The 19,430-nt window shown below is 49.9% G+C and overlaps 1 protein-coding gene across 2 annotated transcripts; it reads left to right on the top strand.

Moving 5' to 3' along the window:
- The first annotated feature begins 2,918 nt into the window (after positions 1 to 2,918).
- Positions 2,919 to 19,142, top strand: SGK2 (serum/glucocorticoid regulated kinase 2). 2 transcript variants are annotated; one of them, XM_062589140.1, is made up of 14 exons: positions 2,919 to 2,970; positions 8,583 to 8,652; positions 10,002 to 10,059; positions 11,381 to 11,430; positions 12,040 to 12,097; positions 12,735 to 12,818; positions 13,428 to 13,559; positions 14,823 to 14,935; positions 15,487 to 15,523; positions 16,097 to 16,183; positions 17,525 to 17,620; positions 17,888 to 18,043; positions 18,649 to 18,738; positions 18,987 to 19,142. In XM_062589140.1, exons 1-14 carry the CDS (start codon positions 2,919 to 2,921, stop codon positions 19,140 to 19,142), a joined length of 1,239 nt encoding a protein of 412 aa, XP_062445124.1. The 2 variants fall into 2 exon arrangements, with proteins under 2 accessions (XP_062445124.1, XP_062445123.1); XM_062589139.1 differs by lacking the exon at positions 2,919 to 2,970 and adding an exon at positions 4,633 to 4,834.
- Positions 19,143 to 19,430: the final 288 nt, after the last annotated feature.

Here is a 19,430-nt window from a genome sequence, read left to right as displayed (position 1 = left end):
GGCGGTGCTTCTCTGCGTGTGTACGTGGGACGGGCCTGTTGTCCAGCAGAAGTGTCTTGCCCTGGAGCAGCCAGAAATGCAGCTTCCGCAGGGGAGAGTGGCCAAAGCTCAGCCGTGGCAGTGCAGAGGATCCGCATCTTTCATTTCTTTCTGGTGTTTGGGAAGGTAAAGGCAGCTTTCCTCTCCCAGAGGCAAAAGGAAAAATGTTTTCAAGTACAGGCAATGTCCGGAGGCTCCACGCTACGCCAGTGCAGCCAAAAACCAGCTTTCCGGAGGTAAGGCTCGCTCCCTGAGAGCTTGCCTGACTTTGCCACTGGGGTCTGATGAAGCCCAGTTGAGGCAGGAGCTATGTGCACAGAAGGGGTTAAACTGCCTGAGGGTTGCTAATCACCCCTGGACTGACCCCCAGCCAGAGCGGGCACAGATACGCGCTCTGGAGGGCCGGGAAATCTCTCCCCCACACAAAGGGCAAAGTAACGCCAGCAAACCCTAACATCACACAAGCAGCCCCCCGGCTTTACCCAAATCGTTCAATTTTGTTTAGGGAATCAGCTTAAACTGTGCCAAGATGAGCTCTGTGAGCAGTATAATCCCTGGGTGCCCCGGCCAGCCATGATGCAATGCCTCCTTCCGCAGGTGCCCCAGGCCTTGCCGTCGCACGTCCCTGCAGGGAGTAAAGACCCGGGAAGGTGCAGTGAGCTGGTGGCTCCCCCAAACACCCTCCTTTCGGATTTCCTAAAGCGTGAGAGGAATAAACGCTGGGAGTGAAGAGCCGAGAGCAGAGCTCTGATGGGTGCAGAGGTGATGAGCCCGGTTTGGGAGCTTGAGCTGGCTGTGTGCACGTGTGTGTCCTCCCAGCAGTCACCGATGACCTGCCGTTCCTTCTGGCAGCCAAGGCAGGCGAGAGGGCATCGGCCCTGTTGCATGCTGTACTCGGTTAGCCCCTCTTGCTGCAAGGAAACCGTCAGCTGTTTTAGGCAAGACCTGGGTATTCAGAGGTCTCTTTCCAAACCGTGACGCAGTCTGACGGTCCATCAGAGCGGGCACCTGGTGTCAGCAGCCCTAAAATGACTTCCACCTCGGCCTGCTGCCATGCTGCCACGGAGCTCAGCTGGTCAATATTTAATTGCAGGTGTCGTTTAATCATTAAAGAACCTAGTTCCTCCTCTGGTTCCTACCCAGCATCAAAGGGGAAGAGGACTCAGTCTTGGTGTCTCCCATCCCAGGTTCCCATTGCTTCAGGCAAGGCACAAACCATACTGTTTCTCAGCAGAATGGATGATACGTACTGACAAAGTGGGAACCTGCTGGGTGCTGGGCTGGAAATGGGTCAAACTCAGTCCCAGTCTAAGGGGTGCCCATAAGGACATAGGCGCAAGAGCAGGGGTTGTGCGGAGATGCAGGGCATGCTCACCACTGCCTCTGGGGCTCAGGCTGAGGTGGCCTCATCTTCTGACCCTAAGCATGCAGATGATAGGGGCTCGGCGACGAGTACCTGTGCTTAACTGCCGGTGCTGCCAATGGGAGCCGCTGGGACTCCGCAGGGAGCTGGTCAGTCTTCATTGTCCCTCACCTGCCTCGTGCCACCCTCCTGGCCTATGGTGGCCCTGTGCTCTAGACTGGGTGCGGAGTCCTGCCTGGACAGATGAGGATGGGGTGCCACCTTTGTCTGACAGCCTTAGCTTCCAGATGTGCACTCCAGCCATCAGCCAGCCATGAGGGCTTGCGCCAACACCCAGTGCATGACCATGTCCTGCAGTACGTCTGGGGAAGTGGGCCTCAACCGTCACACAATGTACATGCCCTGCAAGCATTCCCACATCCAGCAGCCTGTCCTGCCCTTCAGTGTGGCACCAGCATGTCCAGTCGTGGATAAGGGGCAACAGGAAGCTGCATGGGGCATGAGAGCTGCTGCCCCAGCGCTACCAGCTGCTCTGGGATATGTTTGTGGGTGCACAGAAGCAGGGTGAGGTGGAAAGCTTCTTTCTCCTGCACAGTCTGTCGGTTTCCTGGGTGGGAATCACGATGGCACCTAGCCCTGCTCACACCTACCCTCTGTCCCACTCATATCACCTGTCATGGAAACAGACACTTGCTCAGGACACCTATCCATGCCATGGGGTTCTCCAGGACAAGCCCCTCTGTGGCTGCCCCAGTAGTCTGAGGGTATCTGGGCCCTGACAGTGACTCCCCAGATGGGAGTTTAGGCTACGTTCGGGGTGTACTGGTCCTCAGCACCTCCCTGCACTCCCAGACCACGTATTCTCCTGTGTTAGGGAGCCAACCATCCTCGGGCAGTCAGTGCAGGTGTGTGGAGGATGGATTTGACCTCAGCTCCTCAAAAGCATTAAATAGCAAAATCCTTTCCCAAGAGCAGAAACCTGTGAATTTAGCAATAGTATGATAAACATCTTGCATTGGACAGAAGTCAAACATTCAACCAATAACATCCAGCTCTTATACAGTGGTGTCTGTCTACCAGCCTCCAAGTACTTCACAAAGGAGTCTAAAGGGAGGGAAACTGAGGCACAGGCAAGCAGCTTCCCAGCAGGGCAGTCACAGAGCCAGGAGCGCACTGAGCACCCTGATCTCCACAAGACCTCTCTGTAACCTCACACTGGGTTGAGGTGACCCGACAGCTGTCAGGGAGCAGGTTGCTGTGTCCCAGGGCCCATGCCCAGAGCGTGGCTGCTCACCTTGCCCTGCTAGCTGGCAGCCATCAGGAAACCCCAGGACTTGATCCCTTTCTTACCTATGTAAGACATGACCTTCATCTTTGCAGCAGAAGAAAGGATAGGGCCGAGGCGTGCCTGCCCTCCGCATGCTCTGCTTCCCAGGGACGTCGAGCCGGCTGCTTGGTGCCAGTTGCTGATCTCCTGCCCGAGCTGCAGGGAGAAGTGACAATTTCAGCAGACTTTATGCACGCGACCTGGATGGAGCCCTCCTCCACAGCCCTGGGGAAGACGAGGGGTAATGCTCCTGGCTGGCGCGGTGTTGCTAACTACTGGGGGACTGCGAGGGCAGGGAGGAGAAGGAGGGAGGAGACCGCCGTGCTATGTTTGGCAGCCGATGAGCCTGTCCTGGTTGGAGCCCACGGTGGCAACAGGAAGTCCTTGATGTCCCCTGCAGCATGGTTTCCAGATGGGCTTGGTTGGCTTGATGCTTGGTCCCTGGCCCCCCACTTTTGACTTTGGACATGAGGAGCCCAGACACAGCCTAACCATCACTTTTTCCATCACTATAAGCTTACTGATTTTATATATTCTAGTTGACAAAAACATTTCCTTCCAGAATCCTTTTATTTTCTCTTTGTTGGATAGAAAATGAGTTTTTAATTAAAGATATCTTTTTGTGGAAAACACAAAAGTCATATAGATTTTGTCAACAATACTAAGGTTTTCAATGAAAGAAATAAAAGCAGAAGATTTGAAAATGGAAGTTAGCTGCTGAAAGCCAGAAAGTATTCTGAAACCTAATCATTCCAGTTCAAATGAAGGCAAAAATGGAGAAAAATATTCCTATATTAAAACCATAATAAAAGATATTACAATCTGATAATGCTAATAGCTTTAGGATGCTGGTTGAGCAAAAATTTCAGGCTTTGACCAAGTGAGAACAGTATTTCAAGGAACACGGTGCTTCCCCATTTTTGCTGCACATGGTGATGAGCACTGAAAACTAAGAGATACTGTCACACAGATTAACATCGGGCTTTTTATCAGGCTCCCTTCAAACTCAAGACTGTATCAGTTACAGACATCTAGAAGACTTGTCTCCATAGCCATAACCGTAAAGGCTGCTTTCTTTTCAAATGTGTTGCTCCTGGTAGTTGAGGTTTGGAGCAAGAAATATATCTGATGACAACCAGCCCTTTAGCTCCTAGTAGCAAAGGCTACGCAGGCTGCTGCGGTGGCTGCACAGCCTTCATTGCCTTGCATTCATCACTTCACTTGCTCTGCTCAAAAAACAGGCAACCCCTCCACCGCCCCCCACTCGCCATCGTCATAGGCCGGCATTTCTCCTGCTGTAGCTACATGAAGGAGATTTTATAGGAAACGACAACACAAGCAAAAAGAGGCTGTTTTATTTTTTATGACGAGAGGGACAAAGACACCAGCTATTTCCTAATGTTTCCTTTGGCTCAGAGTTCAGTCTCTGTTCTGTCAGCTAACCTGCAGCACCAGGTTTTCCCTTGCCCAGGTGTTTATTTTGCATTTAATACTCATGCGAAGTGCCAGTCTGGCTACCCTTGGCTGCAGTCTTCCCTGTTTGTCATGAAGGTCAGTGGCAGATGCTGGAAGGAGCACCTTCTTCTGAGTTTGATCTGAACCGGATGACAGTATGAACCTTCCTGCAAACCACACGGCAGCAGACAAATCTACGTATCACTAAAATGTGTAATTCTACCTGAGATGCCTGCTAGGATTCAATTGGCTCCTACCACCACCTGCACCTCTTCCTCCTCATTCAAAATTACCACCCCCACCTAAATTTGAGGTTATTGGGTATAGCTTGCAGGTGCCTTTTCATTTTTACCAGCTGATCAGCTTTTCTAGCCCTCTTTAAAAGGCTGCAGAGCAGCAGTAGCATGGTCACCTGAAGGAGGTGGGAGTGTTAATGTTTGTGGGCTAAATGAACTGCTGTGGGCAACAAAGTTATTTCTCCTTGGGTTTTAGGAAACAGCCTTGGGCTTCTAGGCTGGAAGGGTGGTTGGCTGCAGGGTGGGCCGGAGCAAGGATGGGAAGTGTGAGGGATGAGGTACCTCCACGCCCACCAGCTATGGATTGTTTCCCATGCTTCCGGACGCAGGCTTTGCTAGCAGATGTGCTCCCAGGTGTGTTTGATGCTTTGTTCTCTATTTTCATTAAATTTATTTTATTTATTTTTTGTTGGTTTCCAAAATGCTGCAAGCCTTAGCCACCTGCTGTGTTTCCAGATCTGCATGTAGGGTTTTTTTTTTTTTTTTTTTTTTTTTTTTTTTTTTTTTGTGTGTGTGTGAAAATCTAGGAGGCAGCTTATTTGTTAGCTCCAATTTGCTCAGAGACAGGGCTGCTTAGCTAGGATTCCCTCTCTGGTTCACAGACTCCCTTGGCTGGAGGGAAGGGATCCTCAAGCTAAAACTGGGCAAGGCAGAGGCTCTGCAGGGGCTGCTAAGCATGTTTCCACAAGTGAAGAAATCCTTGAAGTCTTTCCTAACCTTTTCCTGGGCTATCTCAAGGGGACCCTGTAGACTGAGGAAACATCTGAGGAGGTGAAAGGAGAAATCAGTGTGGGGTTGCTGTCTCCCAGCCTGATGGCAGGGGAAAGCCTGAGTCCTATTTGGCTGGTAAAAGCATATATTAGATGTTCTCCTTCCCTTGTTGTCCCTCTGTGCTTTTTCTCTGAGCTGAAACTGGGGCATTTCCCCCTTTCACCTCCCTCCCCCTAGGTTTCATACAGCTCTGCACTGGATGAAGTCTGTGGGCTACTCCAGGTGCCTCTCTCAACCCTGCCCCTCTAAACCCAGTACTACTTTCAAAATGTTGACTGCTGTCCCGATGACAGCCTGCCAGGCCTTGCTGCCTTTCCACACTGGCAGCTAGCGTCTCCCGGAGAGGGAGCGGACGAGGCGTTTGCTTGGAGGGCTTTGCAATCTAGGTTAGGTAGGAAGCGATGCCGAGAGCAGTGACATCAGGGAGGAGGGTAGGAAGCAGCTTGCACATGACGACTCTATGAGGTTGCCTCTCCGTGCAAGGTACGCACTGCATTAGTAATGCATTTGTAGCAAATAACGCTGGGCTAGCATGGGAATGTGGGTCACTGCTGGCAGAACTGTTGAAGGAAGAAGGAGCTGCTGGCGCTGTGCTGTGAAGAAAACGTATGTTACTGAGGGATGGTTTTTGCAGGGGGGATCCAGCTACAGTAACTGCTCCAACTTGTAAGTAGCAGCCTTTTGTTGTGCGAGTTGGTGGCTGCTGCCTTGGGGTGCCTCTGGCCTGTGCATGGGGTGTAGAGGTCTCTGAGAAATGTGTGTGTGGAGGGGCAGCAGTCTGTATTCCTGGAGCATAGTGGTCACATTTTGTCAGGAAACTTGGACTTGTTTGCTGTTGCTGTTTGTGGCCCTGGCCATGCCTGGAGCATCCCTGCTGCCCCAGCAGGAGCGATGAGGGACGCAGCTGGGCATGTACAACCAAGTGTTCCAGTGTATTTTCATGACCTATTTCTGATTCTGCTGTTCTGTGTGTGTGCACTCAGAAAATCTTCATGCTTCAAGGCGTGTAGGATTTACTAGCAGTAAGAAAAAGGCTGCTTGGTTTAAATCTCTCCCGAGCAGTCAGAAACTACACTGGCTTTGCAGGTGTGCTCAGGCTGAAGAAGGTGGCTCTTGGTCACTCTAGTACAGGATGGGGATATGCGTATTACAAAAATGTACAAGAGACTTCAGCACAGCAAGGGAGACTCCTGCCTCAGAGCAGGTATATTTAATGAATTTGCTCTGTTGCAGCTGCTGCCCTTGGTCAGCAGGGACTTGTTGAGTAGCTTCAGTTACAGCACAGTAGTAACAGAGCAGGATGGGGCTAGTGGAGAGAAGCATGAACAAGCCATGGGCGCTATGGCCCTGTAAGGCTCCACAGCCTTTGTTCAGCTGAGCTGCTTCTGCCTTGCTGCAGGTTGAGGAGACTTCACCCAACCAGGCGCTGCAGTGTTTGCCCAGCCCCACAAAGCAAGCTGTAAGCTGGTCCTCAATCCTACAAGCTAGACAAGTGGGCTCCCGCAGCTTGCTCACCTGTTCTGAGAGACCCAAGCCCTGAAATGCCCATGTACAGCTGAAGGGAGTAATTTCCCTCTCCTTGCCTCAAGTCTGGGTTCACACAGTGTCTATGGCAGCAAGTTAGATCTGGGACCAGAAACAGACTTTTGAGAGACCAAATCTGGAGGATGGGCTGCAGCAGCTGATGGAGCTGTGTGCACCAAGCACCAGTGAAGTGCACAAACTGCTTGGACTTGGTTGGGTTGCTCTGGCGAAGGGCTCTTGGGCAGGGAGAAGAGACTCCCTCTCCCATAGCCCTCTTGAATGCTGCTGTTTACAGCTTAGTACTTGCTCCACTATTGCACATGTGTGTACTGGCTGTCCCCTGTCCTGGCCTCCTTCCTATCACTCTGCTTTGAGTTAGTATTGCTTGCCTGGAGGCAACAAAGCTGATGTCCCTTGGCCTGTCTCTTCAGGAGCCTGTGAGACAGGCACTGCCCCCAGGCAGGCGTTGGGTGACCTTCTGTAGAATCCAGCATAATCCAGTGAGACAGACTGTCGGGGAAATAAGGACCACACTGAGTGGGAGGAGGAAGGGGATTGGTTTATCTCAGTGTTAGAAGCTGTTTGTGCTGTCCCTTCTGGTGGGTGTGTGCTGGGACAAGCTCTTGCCGGGCTGCAGGGTAAGGCATCAGACAAGACTGGTGTCTTGCTGACTTCCTTGATGTTGTAAACTTGCTTGCCTGTGGGTTGTTTTCTTTAGATTCCTGCTTTTCCCCTCCTAGTCCAGTCAAATTCTGAAGCTTCTGCCTGGTTTTGCTCCTTACCAGGTCTGCACCTGGGTCTCAGAACCACAGGCTGTGCTCAGGCTAGTGGCTGCCTGGAGCATGCTTAGTCCATCTACCTGCCACACACCAGCTCCACTTCAGACCAGTAGGAGAAAGGCTCTGCAAATGGTCATGGGCTTGTCTCTACCTCCAAACTTGTTCTCCAACAGACTTTTTGCCTGAGAAGATGGGTTCCAGCAACTGCCAAGCTCTGTGTTTTGTATGTATGTGCATATACATACAAAATGTGTGTGATTCTGTGAATGTGTTGGTTCTTTCGCTTTCCCTCTAGTAGCAAAACTAGGGCTGAACTAGAGGGTCAAAAATGAGTCTTTAAATACTTTCATTACCTACTGTTAAACAAAATGAGACTCCTCAAAAATACAACCTGAACTGAGGCTTTTCTCCTGCTCTGCCTATGCAGTGAGGAGGCAGGCTCAGGGTTTTGTCCCTCTGTAAAATGAGGGGTGAAGATGGGTGGTGGCAACTGTCTACTCTCCTCAGCCCATGCAGCCGAGCACAGGGATGCTCCTTGGTGGGAATTCCAGCTCTGGCATTGCTTCGTGTCCTTGCGTGAGTCACTTATCTGCTGCTGTGCTGGCCTACCTCCTGCAGGGCCCTGAAAGGTTTCATTCACGTCCCTAATTGCTCAGAGAGCCCTGAATGAAAGGGGCCCTGGATGTGCCAAGTGTGACGTATCCCGGCACAGCATCCTCCTTGCGAGCTCTCTCCTTCTCCCTCCTGGACACTCAGCAGGGTGGTTCAGGGAGGCATCTGCCTGCCCTGGGAGAGGGTGCCTGTTTGGTGGCACTTATCCCTGTCCTACGAGCTATTGTGGGCTGCTGGTGGGGGTGGGAAGGTGTCCTGGTTCCTATAATTTCCTGGTTATTTTGGTATGTGGGTGGAAGCAGGGAGGAGGGTGGCAGTGGAGAGAAGAGCAAGGTCAGCGAAGAACAAGCGTGCCTCTGTGCACTACTGATCGTGCCGCCAGCGCCTCGGCTTAGGTATTCCAACTTTTCTTGCAGAACTTATAAAGCACGGCCGCGAGAGGATAGGACAAACCATCAAGGCCTCCGGCTCCAGGCTCTGCTCATAGTGAGTACGAAAGCCTCCGAGCGGGATCGGAGCCCTTTAAAAGCGTGGCCTGATAACCTCTGCTCTGGCACCGCGCGGTGAATAGAGCTGGCTGGCACGGGCCAGATGTGGGCAGGGCCCCGGGGATGGGACAGCTGCCAGCGCGCCGCCGAGCATCACCGACCATGCTCGGCCCTGCCGCGGAGGAGGGGGCCGCGGGGAGGGCTCCGTGCCCGGGGGATCGCGCGGAGGTGAGGTGCAGGGGAGCCCGGTGCAGCAGCCCGGGCATGGCGGAGGGCTGGGGTGTGAGCTGCTGTCTTCAGAGCTGCCCTGTGGGGCCTGGGAGTTTGAGGGCTGAGGGGGAACGGGGAAAGCTCTCTAGGGCAAGGAAGGAGGGAACGGAGTGGCTTTTTCTTCTGCCATGGCTTTAATCTTGGCTTTTGCAAGGGATGAGTGAGAGGCCTTGAAGAAAAGGGGACTCTCTGGGGTTGCAGGACCCATTTCTCCCAGTGGTGTTGTCACTTCAGCATCTGATTTCTCCACCCCCTGTGACAGCTGCCTTGGGTGGAGGAGAGGTTATCTAATGCATCTGCTTCCTGAGCCTGCCCTGGCTGCTGCAGCCCTTCCCTGCCAGCACAAACAGTCCAAAACTGTCCTGTGCAGCATGTTCCCGTCTGCTCTGGCTTGGGGAAACAGCCCCAACCGGTGGCAGCCCTGGCCTGGGTGGCATGGAGTGGCTGGACTCGGCCAGACTCACCCGCCTCCGCAAGGCCCAGCAGGAGGGGACAGTGGCTGTGTGCAGTCCCTGCATGGTGTGTGCTGGAATGGAGCCTTGCTCCCACTTTGGGGTGGGCACCTGGACTGCTGCAAGCTGCTTCCACCTGGAGAAGGGTCTGCGTGTGCTGGAGAGAACTGCAGTCCTGTCCAGCCCTGCAACCATATCACTGCTGGGGCTGTGACCGTCTCTGCGCTGGCTGCCCCGCCAGCTGCTGCCCTTGCAAAGGAGGGCTAATCAAAGAGCGAGTAGGGAGCTCATGCTCATTCCTGGGTGCATGAGTGATTTGAATCTTTCCCCCCCTCTTCTGTTGGCCTGCACCATGTGTACCTGCTGCCCACCCCAATGCACCCTGCTGAGGGAGCTGCTGCTCTGGGGGATGGGACAGGGCCCTGCTGCACCCCAGCATCATACTGGCAGCTGGCCTGTGGCAGGCAGCTTGGCTGAGGTCCTCCACGAGGGAGGGGGATCGTGTGCTGAGATCTGTGCTGTCTTTGCCAGGCCTGCAGGTTTAAAGTATGAAGCTGTTTCCTGGATTTGGTTTGAGTGGTGTTTTTTTTATTTATTTATCCTCACTCGCTCTTCTCTTCCCAAGTGCTGAACGAGTTGCCTTTTTAATGGACCGATCCAGAAGCCCAGACACTAGTCCGCAGGTGAGACAAGGCTCGGAGCTGGAAACACCCTCACCACAATGACTAGAGGGGCTGGTGCCTGTAGGAGAAGGCGAGGAGGAGAGCCTGTATTTAGCGCCTGGGCTTAGGCACTCCTGGGGCAGTCAGGTATGACTAGAAAAGCCATGGAGAGCTGAGCCTTGCCTTGGCAGGGCTGGGAGGTGACTGGCCATGTGCTGCTGCTCTGATTGATCCCAGCTGAGTTTTGGAGATGTGGTGCTGCCCCATGTACCCTCAATTTGGAGGGGAATTTGGAGGGGAATTTTGCACCCCTCTGAGACTGACTCCCCCCAGCCTCTTCCTACATAGCTATGTAAGGAGATCCTGTGGGGGCTGGCTTCTTCTGTGCCTTCCTTGGCTGAGAGATTTGGGGATGAGTGTCCCATCCCATGTACTGGGTGACATTCTTCTTGTGGGGAAATGCTAGCTAGAGTGAATGAATCCCTCTTGGGGTGTTTCGTGGCTTCTGCTGGGAAAGGTCTACTGCTACCTTGTCCCTTGTGGTATGTGGTGATACTGAGGGTGACGCTAGCTGGAGAAAAGGGAGAAGTTGCAAGGATTATTGCCCCCAGAGTCCAGAGAGGGGAAGATTCCTGGGGAACAGGAGTGGGGAGGGGAAGGAACACTATGTGTGCACATATGTATGTTATTTACCTTTTCTCTGGGAAGAGGGAGGCTGGAGGCTGTACCTCTGTGGCACTGGATGTGCATATCACTTCCAAGGCTCCAGACTGTGCAGGTAAGGGGGTAAAGAGGCCATCACTCCACAATATGCAGAGGGCTGCTCCTTCCCTTACTGAAGTGGCAGAGTCTGTGCAGAGTGCTGATATCCTGCTGCAGGAATACTCCTCTGAGCTGTGCACAGGGCCTTCTTGCCTAGTGCAGATAGAGGCAAGCACCTGGCTGTTTTAGGACTACAACGAGCAAGCTAAGCCATGCAGTGCCTTTGTTACTGTACCAGAACAGCAGTTCTTGAGTGCATCAAGCCGGGGGCCAAGCAGTCTGCTAAGCAGACTCTGACTTGGTCCTTTTGTCCCTTTCTGCAAGCATGGGATAAGGACTTCAGCACAGATTCTTGGCTTAGCAGAGCCTCCAGATTGGAGATGGTATTGCTTGAGGATGTAGCTTTGCTCTCCCTTTCCCTATCCCTTAAAGTTTACTAAAGCATCCCACGTGTATCTTGCTGACTGATCTTCTGCGAAGGCTCTAGGGACTGCCCTGTGCTAGGGGTGCTGTACTGAGGGAGGGGGTATACAACCTGCAGCGTGCTCCTTGCAACTAATGTTAATGTCATCTTCTGTAGCCTCAAACACCAAGTGAGAACATCAACCTTGGACCTTCTGCTAACCCAAAGTAAGCTTCCTGCAACAGCCATGTAGAGTGTACAGCTTGTGCCGAAGTGATCTGGTAGGGAAACCAGTCAGCCTCTCTGTCTTGTTAGATCTTCTGTAATTGCATGGGTGGCATCTACATTGTCCAGCCTTTAACACCATGTGTATCTCCAGTGTGCATTATTTCAAGACATTCAGCTACAGCCAGTCCCTGTTATCATAACTATCCTCTCCTGTAGATGTTCTCTGCAGCCACTTGACCCATTTCCCCTTTGAAAATAGGGGGAGATATTTTTTTCATCGATGCTGGCTCCTTGGCTACTTTTCTCCCTAGAAATGGGGATAAACTGTCCCCTTTAAAGGTGCCACCTGACAGGTGCCTTCACCTGCTGTTGTGCTCAGCAGGCAGACTGCTGGGAGATTCCTCATCCTTTGCCTAGTGCACTGACACACACAGTGTGAATTGCCCACCTGCTGACAGCACCTCGAGGAGTGAGGGTGACCCATCCAGTGCCCCTTAATTCTTTCACAAATGCTTGCATTTCCGAGAAGGAATATTGTTCTGATAGTAATGTTGCTGTTAGATGTTTATCTCCTAGAGGCATTAACTTGCTATGCTCTTGTCCAACAGTGCCAAGCCAACAGACTTTGACTTCCTGAAAGTTATTGGCAAAGGAAGCTTTGGAAGAGTAAGTGGGTTTGTATGGGTGGGCTGTAGTTCTTTGTAGGCAGCTTGGAAAGCAACTTCCTTGCTGAAGGACACTTTAGCTGTATCCTTCACTTGCACATTTCCTGAGGAGTTTGGTGATATTGGGAGAGGGGGTGAGAACAGATGAAACCTGAGACAGAGGTTTTTTTCATAGTCCGTTCTTTCCTTGAGATGTGCTGCAGCCCTTCTCCAGAAAGAAGTGGGAAGAGTTTTGCGTGTGGTGTTTTAGGTCTTATGGTGGTGAGGAGCAGTGCTTGGCAAAAATAAGCCTCAGGCTCCTCCAGCTAGCAAAAGATCCCTAGACAAATCTGTGCCTAGTGAGATTACAAAGACTTGCTTTAGGAAGGACCCTCCCCTGGTGCTCCAGACTCACTTGTATTGTATTGTGTGGGTAACATCTACTTGGAGATGTCTTGTACCTTTCTCTCCCAATGGGAAAGCATTGAATTATTGGAAGTCAGCAGACTGAAGTCTGAGCTTTTAAAATGTTGTATCTGACTCTCTGAAGCAGCGCTCTGAGTATAATCACTCACATGAGTGCTGAGCTAGTGAGGAAACACCAACCAACTGGCAGAGGGCAAGAGACTCAAATCTATGACCCTGACTTTCTGTTGCAGGTTCTCCTGGCCAAGCGCAAGTGTGATGGGACTTTTTATGCTGTGAAAGTCTTGCAGAAGAAAACCATACTAAAGAAAAAGGAGGTATGTCTACAAGAGCCTATTTAACTCCCTCAGAGAGGGTTGGGGAGAGGCTTTCAAGCCTTTACTCTTTCAGTGGGTTCAAGCAGACCTATATATTAATAGTTCCCAACAGGATCAGCATACTAACGAGAGAGGAGCAGAGCTTGCCAATGAAAAATAATGTGGCTTACGATAGTGAAGCCAGTCCTTCTCAGAGGGAGGACAGAACCTACCCTGGCTGTGCTCTGCATAGGGCCAAGCCTCTCCCACCTTGCAGCATAGATGCTATCTTTTTTTTTTTTTCTTCCTTCTCCCCCTTCCCCACCCCCGGCTACTTTCACAAATACTGCTCAGTGTATGAGCGATCCTGGTAATGCAATTGAAGTATCTTGTGGTTGAGTGAATATTCATATAAATTGCTCATATGTTAAATGTGGATTTCTCTGTGCCATGCGAATGTAGAGAAGAACAGATGAACCCAGGCTAGTGAGCAGAAAGCTTCTCTTTCTGGGGCTGGAGATGACCATTTTGGGCTCCCAGTTTCCCTTTGTTCAAAGCAGCAGTGAGCCCCTGCCATAACTTTGGCTGGACCCTGGTTTGAAACTAATGCTTTGCCTGTTTTTTTGACAGCAAAACCACATCATGGCAGAACGCAATGTGCTCCTTAAAAATGTCAAGCACCCCTTTCTCGTGGGACTCCATTACTCCTTCCAGACCTCGGAGAAGCTTTATTTTGTGTTGGACTATGTAAATGGGGGTGAGGTGAGTGCACATACAATCTGTCTTTAATCTACTTTGTTTTTCCAAGACCTGTTGCTGCCTAATTGTCTAAATCTATTTCCTTTCATACAATAATGATGTTGATGTGTAATATTGTTTTAACTTCTGAAAACGAGCAGCTAGGAGTGTCTGGCATGCATCTTGCTTGTGAGTAAAAGTGAGGTCTTGCTGGGTATGCTGGGGTAGAGTGAAGGCTGGAACAGCACACAGCATTTTGTCACAGCCTTGAGCACCTATCCACCAGGCACTGTCCTCTCTGTGCAGTCCAGTGCCCTGATGGTGTTCCACCTCAGAGCTTTGGGGGGGGGGGGAGAAGGTTTTCTTGGGGGAAACATGCTAGCAGGGACATGCTGCTTCTCCACTGTCTCCTCATGATGAGCCTGGGTGCCCACACAACCATGTGCTGCATCATACAGCCTCACTAGAGAGGAAAATCCACTGGCTTCTGGTTGTTAGACTTGAGCTTTGTAACTTCAGCTCCTCCTAAGGAGCTGGGAAACCAGCAGAGGTCAAATATATCTGGGAACCTGCATCTGAGGAAAACCTAAGGAAATGGGCTGAGAGCTTTCCTGAGGCCAGCCAAACCTAGTGCTGGCAAACTCTTAATAGTTCTGCTTGGTAGAAAGCACTTGTCTCAGCTCTGCACAGACAGGCAGTGGTCTGAGTCTTGGGGGGAGGGGTGTGTATGGGTAGGGGGTTAACTGCCCTGCGCTAGCTGCTTCCTGAGATGAGGACACTGGGGTGGTGGTGGAAATGTGTTAAGGGCATTTTGTAAACTGTTGGAAAACATGGAGATGCTCACTTAGATAATGGTGAGCTCTGGGCAAAAATAACTTGTGGACCAGCTCTGGATCCCAGTTTAGTGTTTGTGTGGAACCACTGCAGTATGCTAAAAAACCTCTTTTTTGGTCCTTTAAAAGCTCTTTTTGCTTCAGCTGCCCTTTTTCTGGGCAACTTGAAACTGGTCGGGAGATATTGTTAACACGGATGTCTTGTTAGTGTAATTCATATCAAGAATGTTCAGGAGTTCAGCTGTGTGTCACTTCATAATTATGGTACAGCTATAACTTGCATGTGGGTTATAGCTTGCTTTTATATTGTTAAATAAGGCCAATTGGTTTGGGCTTATTTGGTGCTGTTCATGTGCAACTTGCTGCAAATCTGTTTTCATTTGGGTAAGCTGCCTTTCCAGATATCCTTCAGCTTTAGAGAAGAAACAATACAACCCTCTCTTTTTGCCTGCAGCTCTTCTTCCACTTGCAAAGAGAGCGCTGTTTTCGAGAACCCCGGGCCCGTTTTTATGCTGCAGAAGTTGCTAGTGCAATTGGGTATCTGCATTCCTTAAACATTATTTACAGGTAAGGCAGGCATTCCTGCTGGGGAGAGCAGGTTCAGCGAGCCTGCACAGCCAAGGTGGATGCCCTGCTGGGATGGGGAAAGGCTCCTTGTAGGAGCCATGTAAAGTGCAAGATTAGAGTAGCTGAAGAATCTCGTGCCCCAGACAAAATACTGCTCAGCTAGCATTTTACTCTGCAAGAGGGGTGCTGTCTCTACAGGACTGGCTGGGCAATAAGTACTCCTCCTGGGAAGGGGAGGGAACAGCTGGTGAAATTGCTGAGAAAGATCTAAAATCTAGCTCAAAAAATAAGAAATTCTGTCTCATAATGACAATTAATGCATGAACAAGTAGGGAAATGCAGGCTAATATCTGATCCTGCAGGAGAGCGGTCTTTTATCATGTGTGTAAGCTGATTCCCAGCAGAGATAGGAATCTGTGCTTTGGGAAGGTCTTGGTGAATTGGATTGTCAAATCCACCCAGCTCCTGTTCTTCTCAACTAATGCTGTTCCAGATCAGGCTTTTCTGAACACCTGGCCAAATCTGCTCAAATATTGATTTTTGTCTTGCAGGGACTTAAAACCTGAGAACATTCTCTTGGATTGTCAGGTATATTCACCTGTCATATTGCCTTCATTTTGTCTTTGAAAGTATTGGGATCACATATACAGTGCTGAAACATTGCAAGCCAAGCTTTGGCTCACTTAATTGCATGGATTTTGTGTATGCCACTACACTTCTACACAGACCCTCAGAAGAAGTGAGCACACCCTGTGCAGAACTGCATGCATGGCTCCTGTTCATGCTCCTGTCCAGAGGTGGGATCTGACCTGTGGGCAGGAATTTGCAGTGTTAAAAGCAAGTTTCTGCTGCTACTTTAGAGGTGGCCACTGTGAAGTGGCTCTGGGATAAAGGGGTGGCAAAGCACAGCGTAGTGCTCTGGATGTCTTCCACATAGCTACACAACTGCAGACACACTAAAAAAGAAAAAAAAATCTACCCCCTCCCTGTAGGCTCTTGTACTAACATTATAGGCTGCCCAGAAAGTAAGGGAGGGGAAACAGATGGACAAGGGGGCACTACAATGCACGCTGGTTGCAATGCAATGGCCAACACATGGAAATCCTGTCTCCTTCCCACTACAAAGAGTGGGCCAGGCTGAAATACCTTCCTTTTCTTTAGGGACATGTAGTATTGACAGACTTTGGACTCTGCAAAGAAGGAATGGAACAAGAAGAGACTACTTCTACTTTTTGTGGCACCCCTGAGGTACAGCATGTGCAGGAGAGTTTCATTGTGCCATGGGAGCCAAAGGACTTGCAGAAATCTGTTGCCCTGCGTCTCATAAAGACTTGAGTGGGTGCTCATAATCTCTGAAAATACAGATTGTGGGAGCTAGAGACTATCTTTGGGCTCTTTATGAGGTTGTCAGGCTGGAGCTGAAATAAGGCCTTCCCTGCACAGGAGAGAAGTTTACCTGTAACAACTGACTAGTACTTTAAATACACTGCAGTGTCAGGGACAAGGTGTCCTGCTATCCTGGAAATGGCCATTGTGAAACAGGTCATTCCAGGTGACTGTGAAGACAACTTTGACCCCAGAAGCCTGGACACTGGCAGCTGTGAGCAGGCTGTTTACCTGCTCTGATACCCTCTGGTCACAGAACACGGGGCCTTTGCAGGGCCAGGGCTGTGTCCTTCAAGATGCCTGTAGTATAAATGGCCTGCAAAATGTCTCACTTGTAGGAGAGGACCAGCTGTGTATACTGTCACCTAGTTGGGGTGAATTCTGCACCGAGGGGCAGGAATGCCTTTTCCCAAATACAGCTCAGTTAGACTTGGCCAAAACCAGCCTCCTGTTTAGGCTCTCTAGGGGCTTATTTTCCTGCTCCTTACTGAGCTGGGGATTTCAGTAGCACTTCAGTCTAGGTAATGTGCCTGTGCTGCTGGTCTTCTCACTCGGAAGAAGGATCTGTAACAATACCTTTGAGTATTTATGTTCAACAAAGGCAGGCAGCAATTTCCAAACAGAAGGGTTTAGTTTACATTGGAGACCAATTTACTCAGGAGAACCACGTGAACAAAGCGGGAATGGTTCAGTTTAGCTTGTTTTTTTTTCCTGTCCCGGATTAGGAGCCTGATAGCACATGGAAATGTGGTCTCGTGTGAGATCAGGCTCTATGTGCTGCTTTTTGTGCAGCAAAATTCTTTGGCTGCTGTTCCCTGGCTGTGGTCATAGAACTGTGCTTTTTGGTGGCTTCCCTGATTTGGGCAGACTTACTAGTAGTTTTTGGAACTACTCAAGCTACTTAGTATACTGTGCTACTTCAGGACAGATTTGCTGGTTGAACTGTGGTGGCAATTCTTTGTACAAGTCACTTATAAAAAGACTATTCTGCAGCCCCCAAAACACTTCAGGGGTGTTGGCAGGTGCCTTTCAAACCCACTGTTTTGAAGCAAGTGGAGGGTCAACTAAAAACAGTAAGAACTGCATCTGTGTGCTTCCTAATGGATTTGCTTAACTCGAACTGCAACCAAGTTTGCATATTTATGAAGCCAGAGCTCTTCCTGTATAACTTGATTCAAATATCTTCCTTTTGACTCTTCCCAGTACTTGGCTCCTGAGGTGCTAAAGAAGCAGCCTTATGACAGGACAGTAGACTGGTGGTGCCTTGGAGCCGTCCTGTATGAGATGCTGTTTGGACTGGTGAGTTTTGAAGCAGTCTGGTTTCTTCTGTGGTGGATAACTTCTTAAAAGCTGTGATGTGAGGTTGGCCTGGTGTTCATATGGTACGTTGTATGGATGACTGAATCCTGTACGAAAGGACTTGGTTCAGTCATATCATTGATCTTTTAACAGACAGATCTGGCAGGCCTCCATCAACTCACTTCAGAACTTGTTTACACCTGTGATGCATGGTCCCTTTCAGTAGCTTGTGTTTTACCTAGCTGCTTCTCCTCTCTTTCGAATTAGCCTCCTTTTTACAGCCGTGATGTGTCTCAGATGTATGACAACATTCTACATAAGCCACTCCAGGTCCAGGGAAGCAAGACCATAGCAGCCTGTGACATCCTCCAGGGACTTCTCCACAAGGACCAGAAGAGGAGGCTGGGTGCCAAGACAGACTTTGTAGGTGGCTTCCTTTATGGTCAGGAGGAAGAATAGATAGAAAACCTTTTTCTTCTCAGCCTTTCTTTTGTGGTAAAGGCACTACCTTTGAAAAAGCTTCCTAAGTTGCTCTCTTTCTCCATAGTCCCAAAAGGAGCTAATGGAGGAGAAAGGGTTGGCTTTGGTAAAGGTCATTAGTCTCTAGTCACAGTTGCCTTTTTGGAATCCTTCAGGGCTTCATTTCATTAAGTTCTGAGCTGATCTAGAATACCTAGCTTGTACAGCTCCTCTGAACTGAAGCCTCTCTTAGTTTTGCTCCAGGGTGAGTAATGCTAGGAGTATATCATGGAGGCCTGGCTCAGAACTAGAGAGAAATGTTATGGGTCTTGGTGTGGTGGCAACTTAGGATGTGAGCATGTGACTCTGCCCCCTTTCAGGGGATTACCAAACCATGATGTTCATGTAATGAGGATTTTCTAAGTGGGTTCTATGTGAATGTGTGGAGGCTCGAAGTCTTGCTTCAACAAATTGACTGCTCATGTGAAACCAACTGTCAGCTTATGGAAAAGGAAAGTTAGCAGAATACTGACTTTTTTTTCATCCCCTTTCATCCCCCTTCTCTGCAGCTTGAGATCAAGAACCACGTATTCTTCAGCCCAATAAACTGGGATGATCTGTATCACAAGAGGATTACCCCTCCATTCAACCCCAATGTGGTAAGTGGATATTTCTGTGGGTATCTGCTATATAGTGGCACAAAAGGAACTGAGCTTGCAAGGTCCAAGGCCCCTCTCTGAACACCTCATGTTAACCCTGAGGGATGCTGAAGTGCAGGTTCTGAACCACAAATACAGAGGTAACACAACAACCCTCCCCCAAAGCAGTTGTTAAACTGTCTAAACACAATCAAGTAGCTGAGCTCTGCTTTTCTGAAATGATGCTGTGCCTCTGCTCCTTGATTCAGGCTGGCCCAGCTGATCTGCGACACTTTGATCCGGAGTTCACCCAAGAAGCAGTCTCAAACTCCATCACCCACACGCCTGACTTGGCAGCCAGCAGCTCCAGTGCCTCAGATGCATTTTTAGGATTTTCTTATGCACCGACAGAAGAGGACATCTAGGATTTTATAAAGGCTTTGAGAAGCCAGATTTTAACTGAATAGGTTTTATCCTTTTTGAAAGGAATGGTACTGTCCTTTGCTCATGGTTTAAGGAAACTGGGACTAACACACTAACTGGCTAGGACAGAATGGAATTCTTAATTTCTTCTCTTTGGTGGATTTCCCTCTAAATGACTTTCTCTGGTAGGGCAGGTGGGGCACTGATTTTTTTTTTCTCCCTGGGTGTCTTGTACAGCTCTGGCAGAATTGTATCCGCTCTGTGTTTATGGTTGAGGTATGTACCATCAC

Source organism: Rhea pennata, chromosome 16, assembly GCF_028389875.1.
Source record: "Rhea pennata isolate bPtePen1 chromosome 16, bPtePen1.pri, whole genome shotgun sequence".
NCBI classification, from domain to species: domain Eukaryota; kingdom Metazoa; phylum Chordata; class Aves; order Rheiformes; family Rheidae; genus Rhea; species Rhea pennata.
Note: the sequence above shows the minus strand (reverse complement) of the source record. Positions and strands in the feature narration are given on the sequence as shown.

What these genes read in the sequence shown, in the direction of transcription:
- SGK2 (XM_062589139.1), top strand. Translation starts at nt 4,633, where the DNA reads ATGAACTGCTGTGGGCAACAAAGTTATTTCTCCTTGGGTTTTAGGAAA. An exon ending in GGCTCCAGGCTCTGCTCATA is followed by an intron (nt 8,653 to 10,001) that starts GTGAGTACGAAA and finishes TCTCTTCCCAAG; the next exon opens with TGCTGAACGAGTTGCCTTTT. An exon ending in TCCTTAAACATTATTTACAG is followed by an intron (nt 14,936 to 15,486) that starts GTAAGGCAGGCA and finishes TTTGTCTTGCAG; the next exon opens with GGACTTAAAACCTGAGAACA.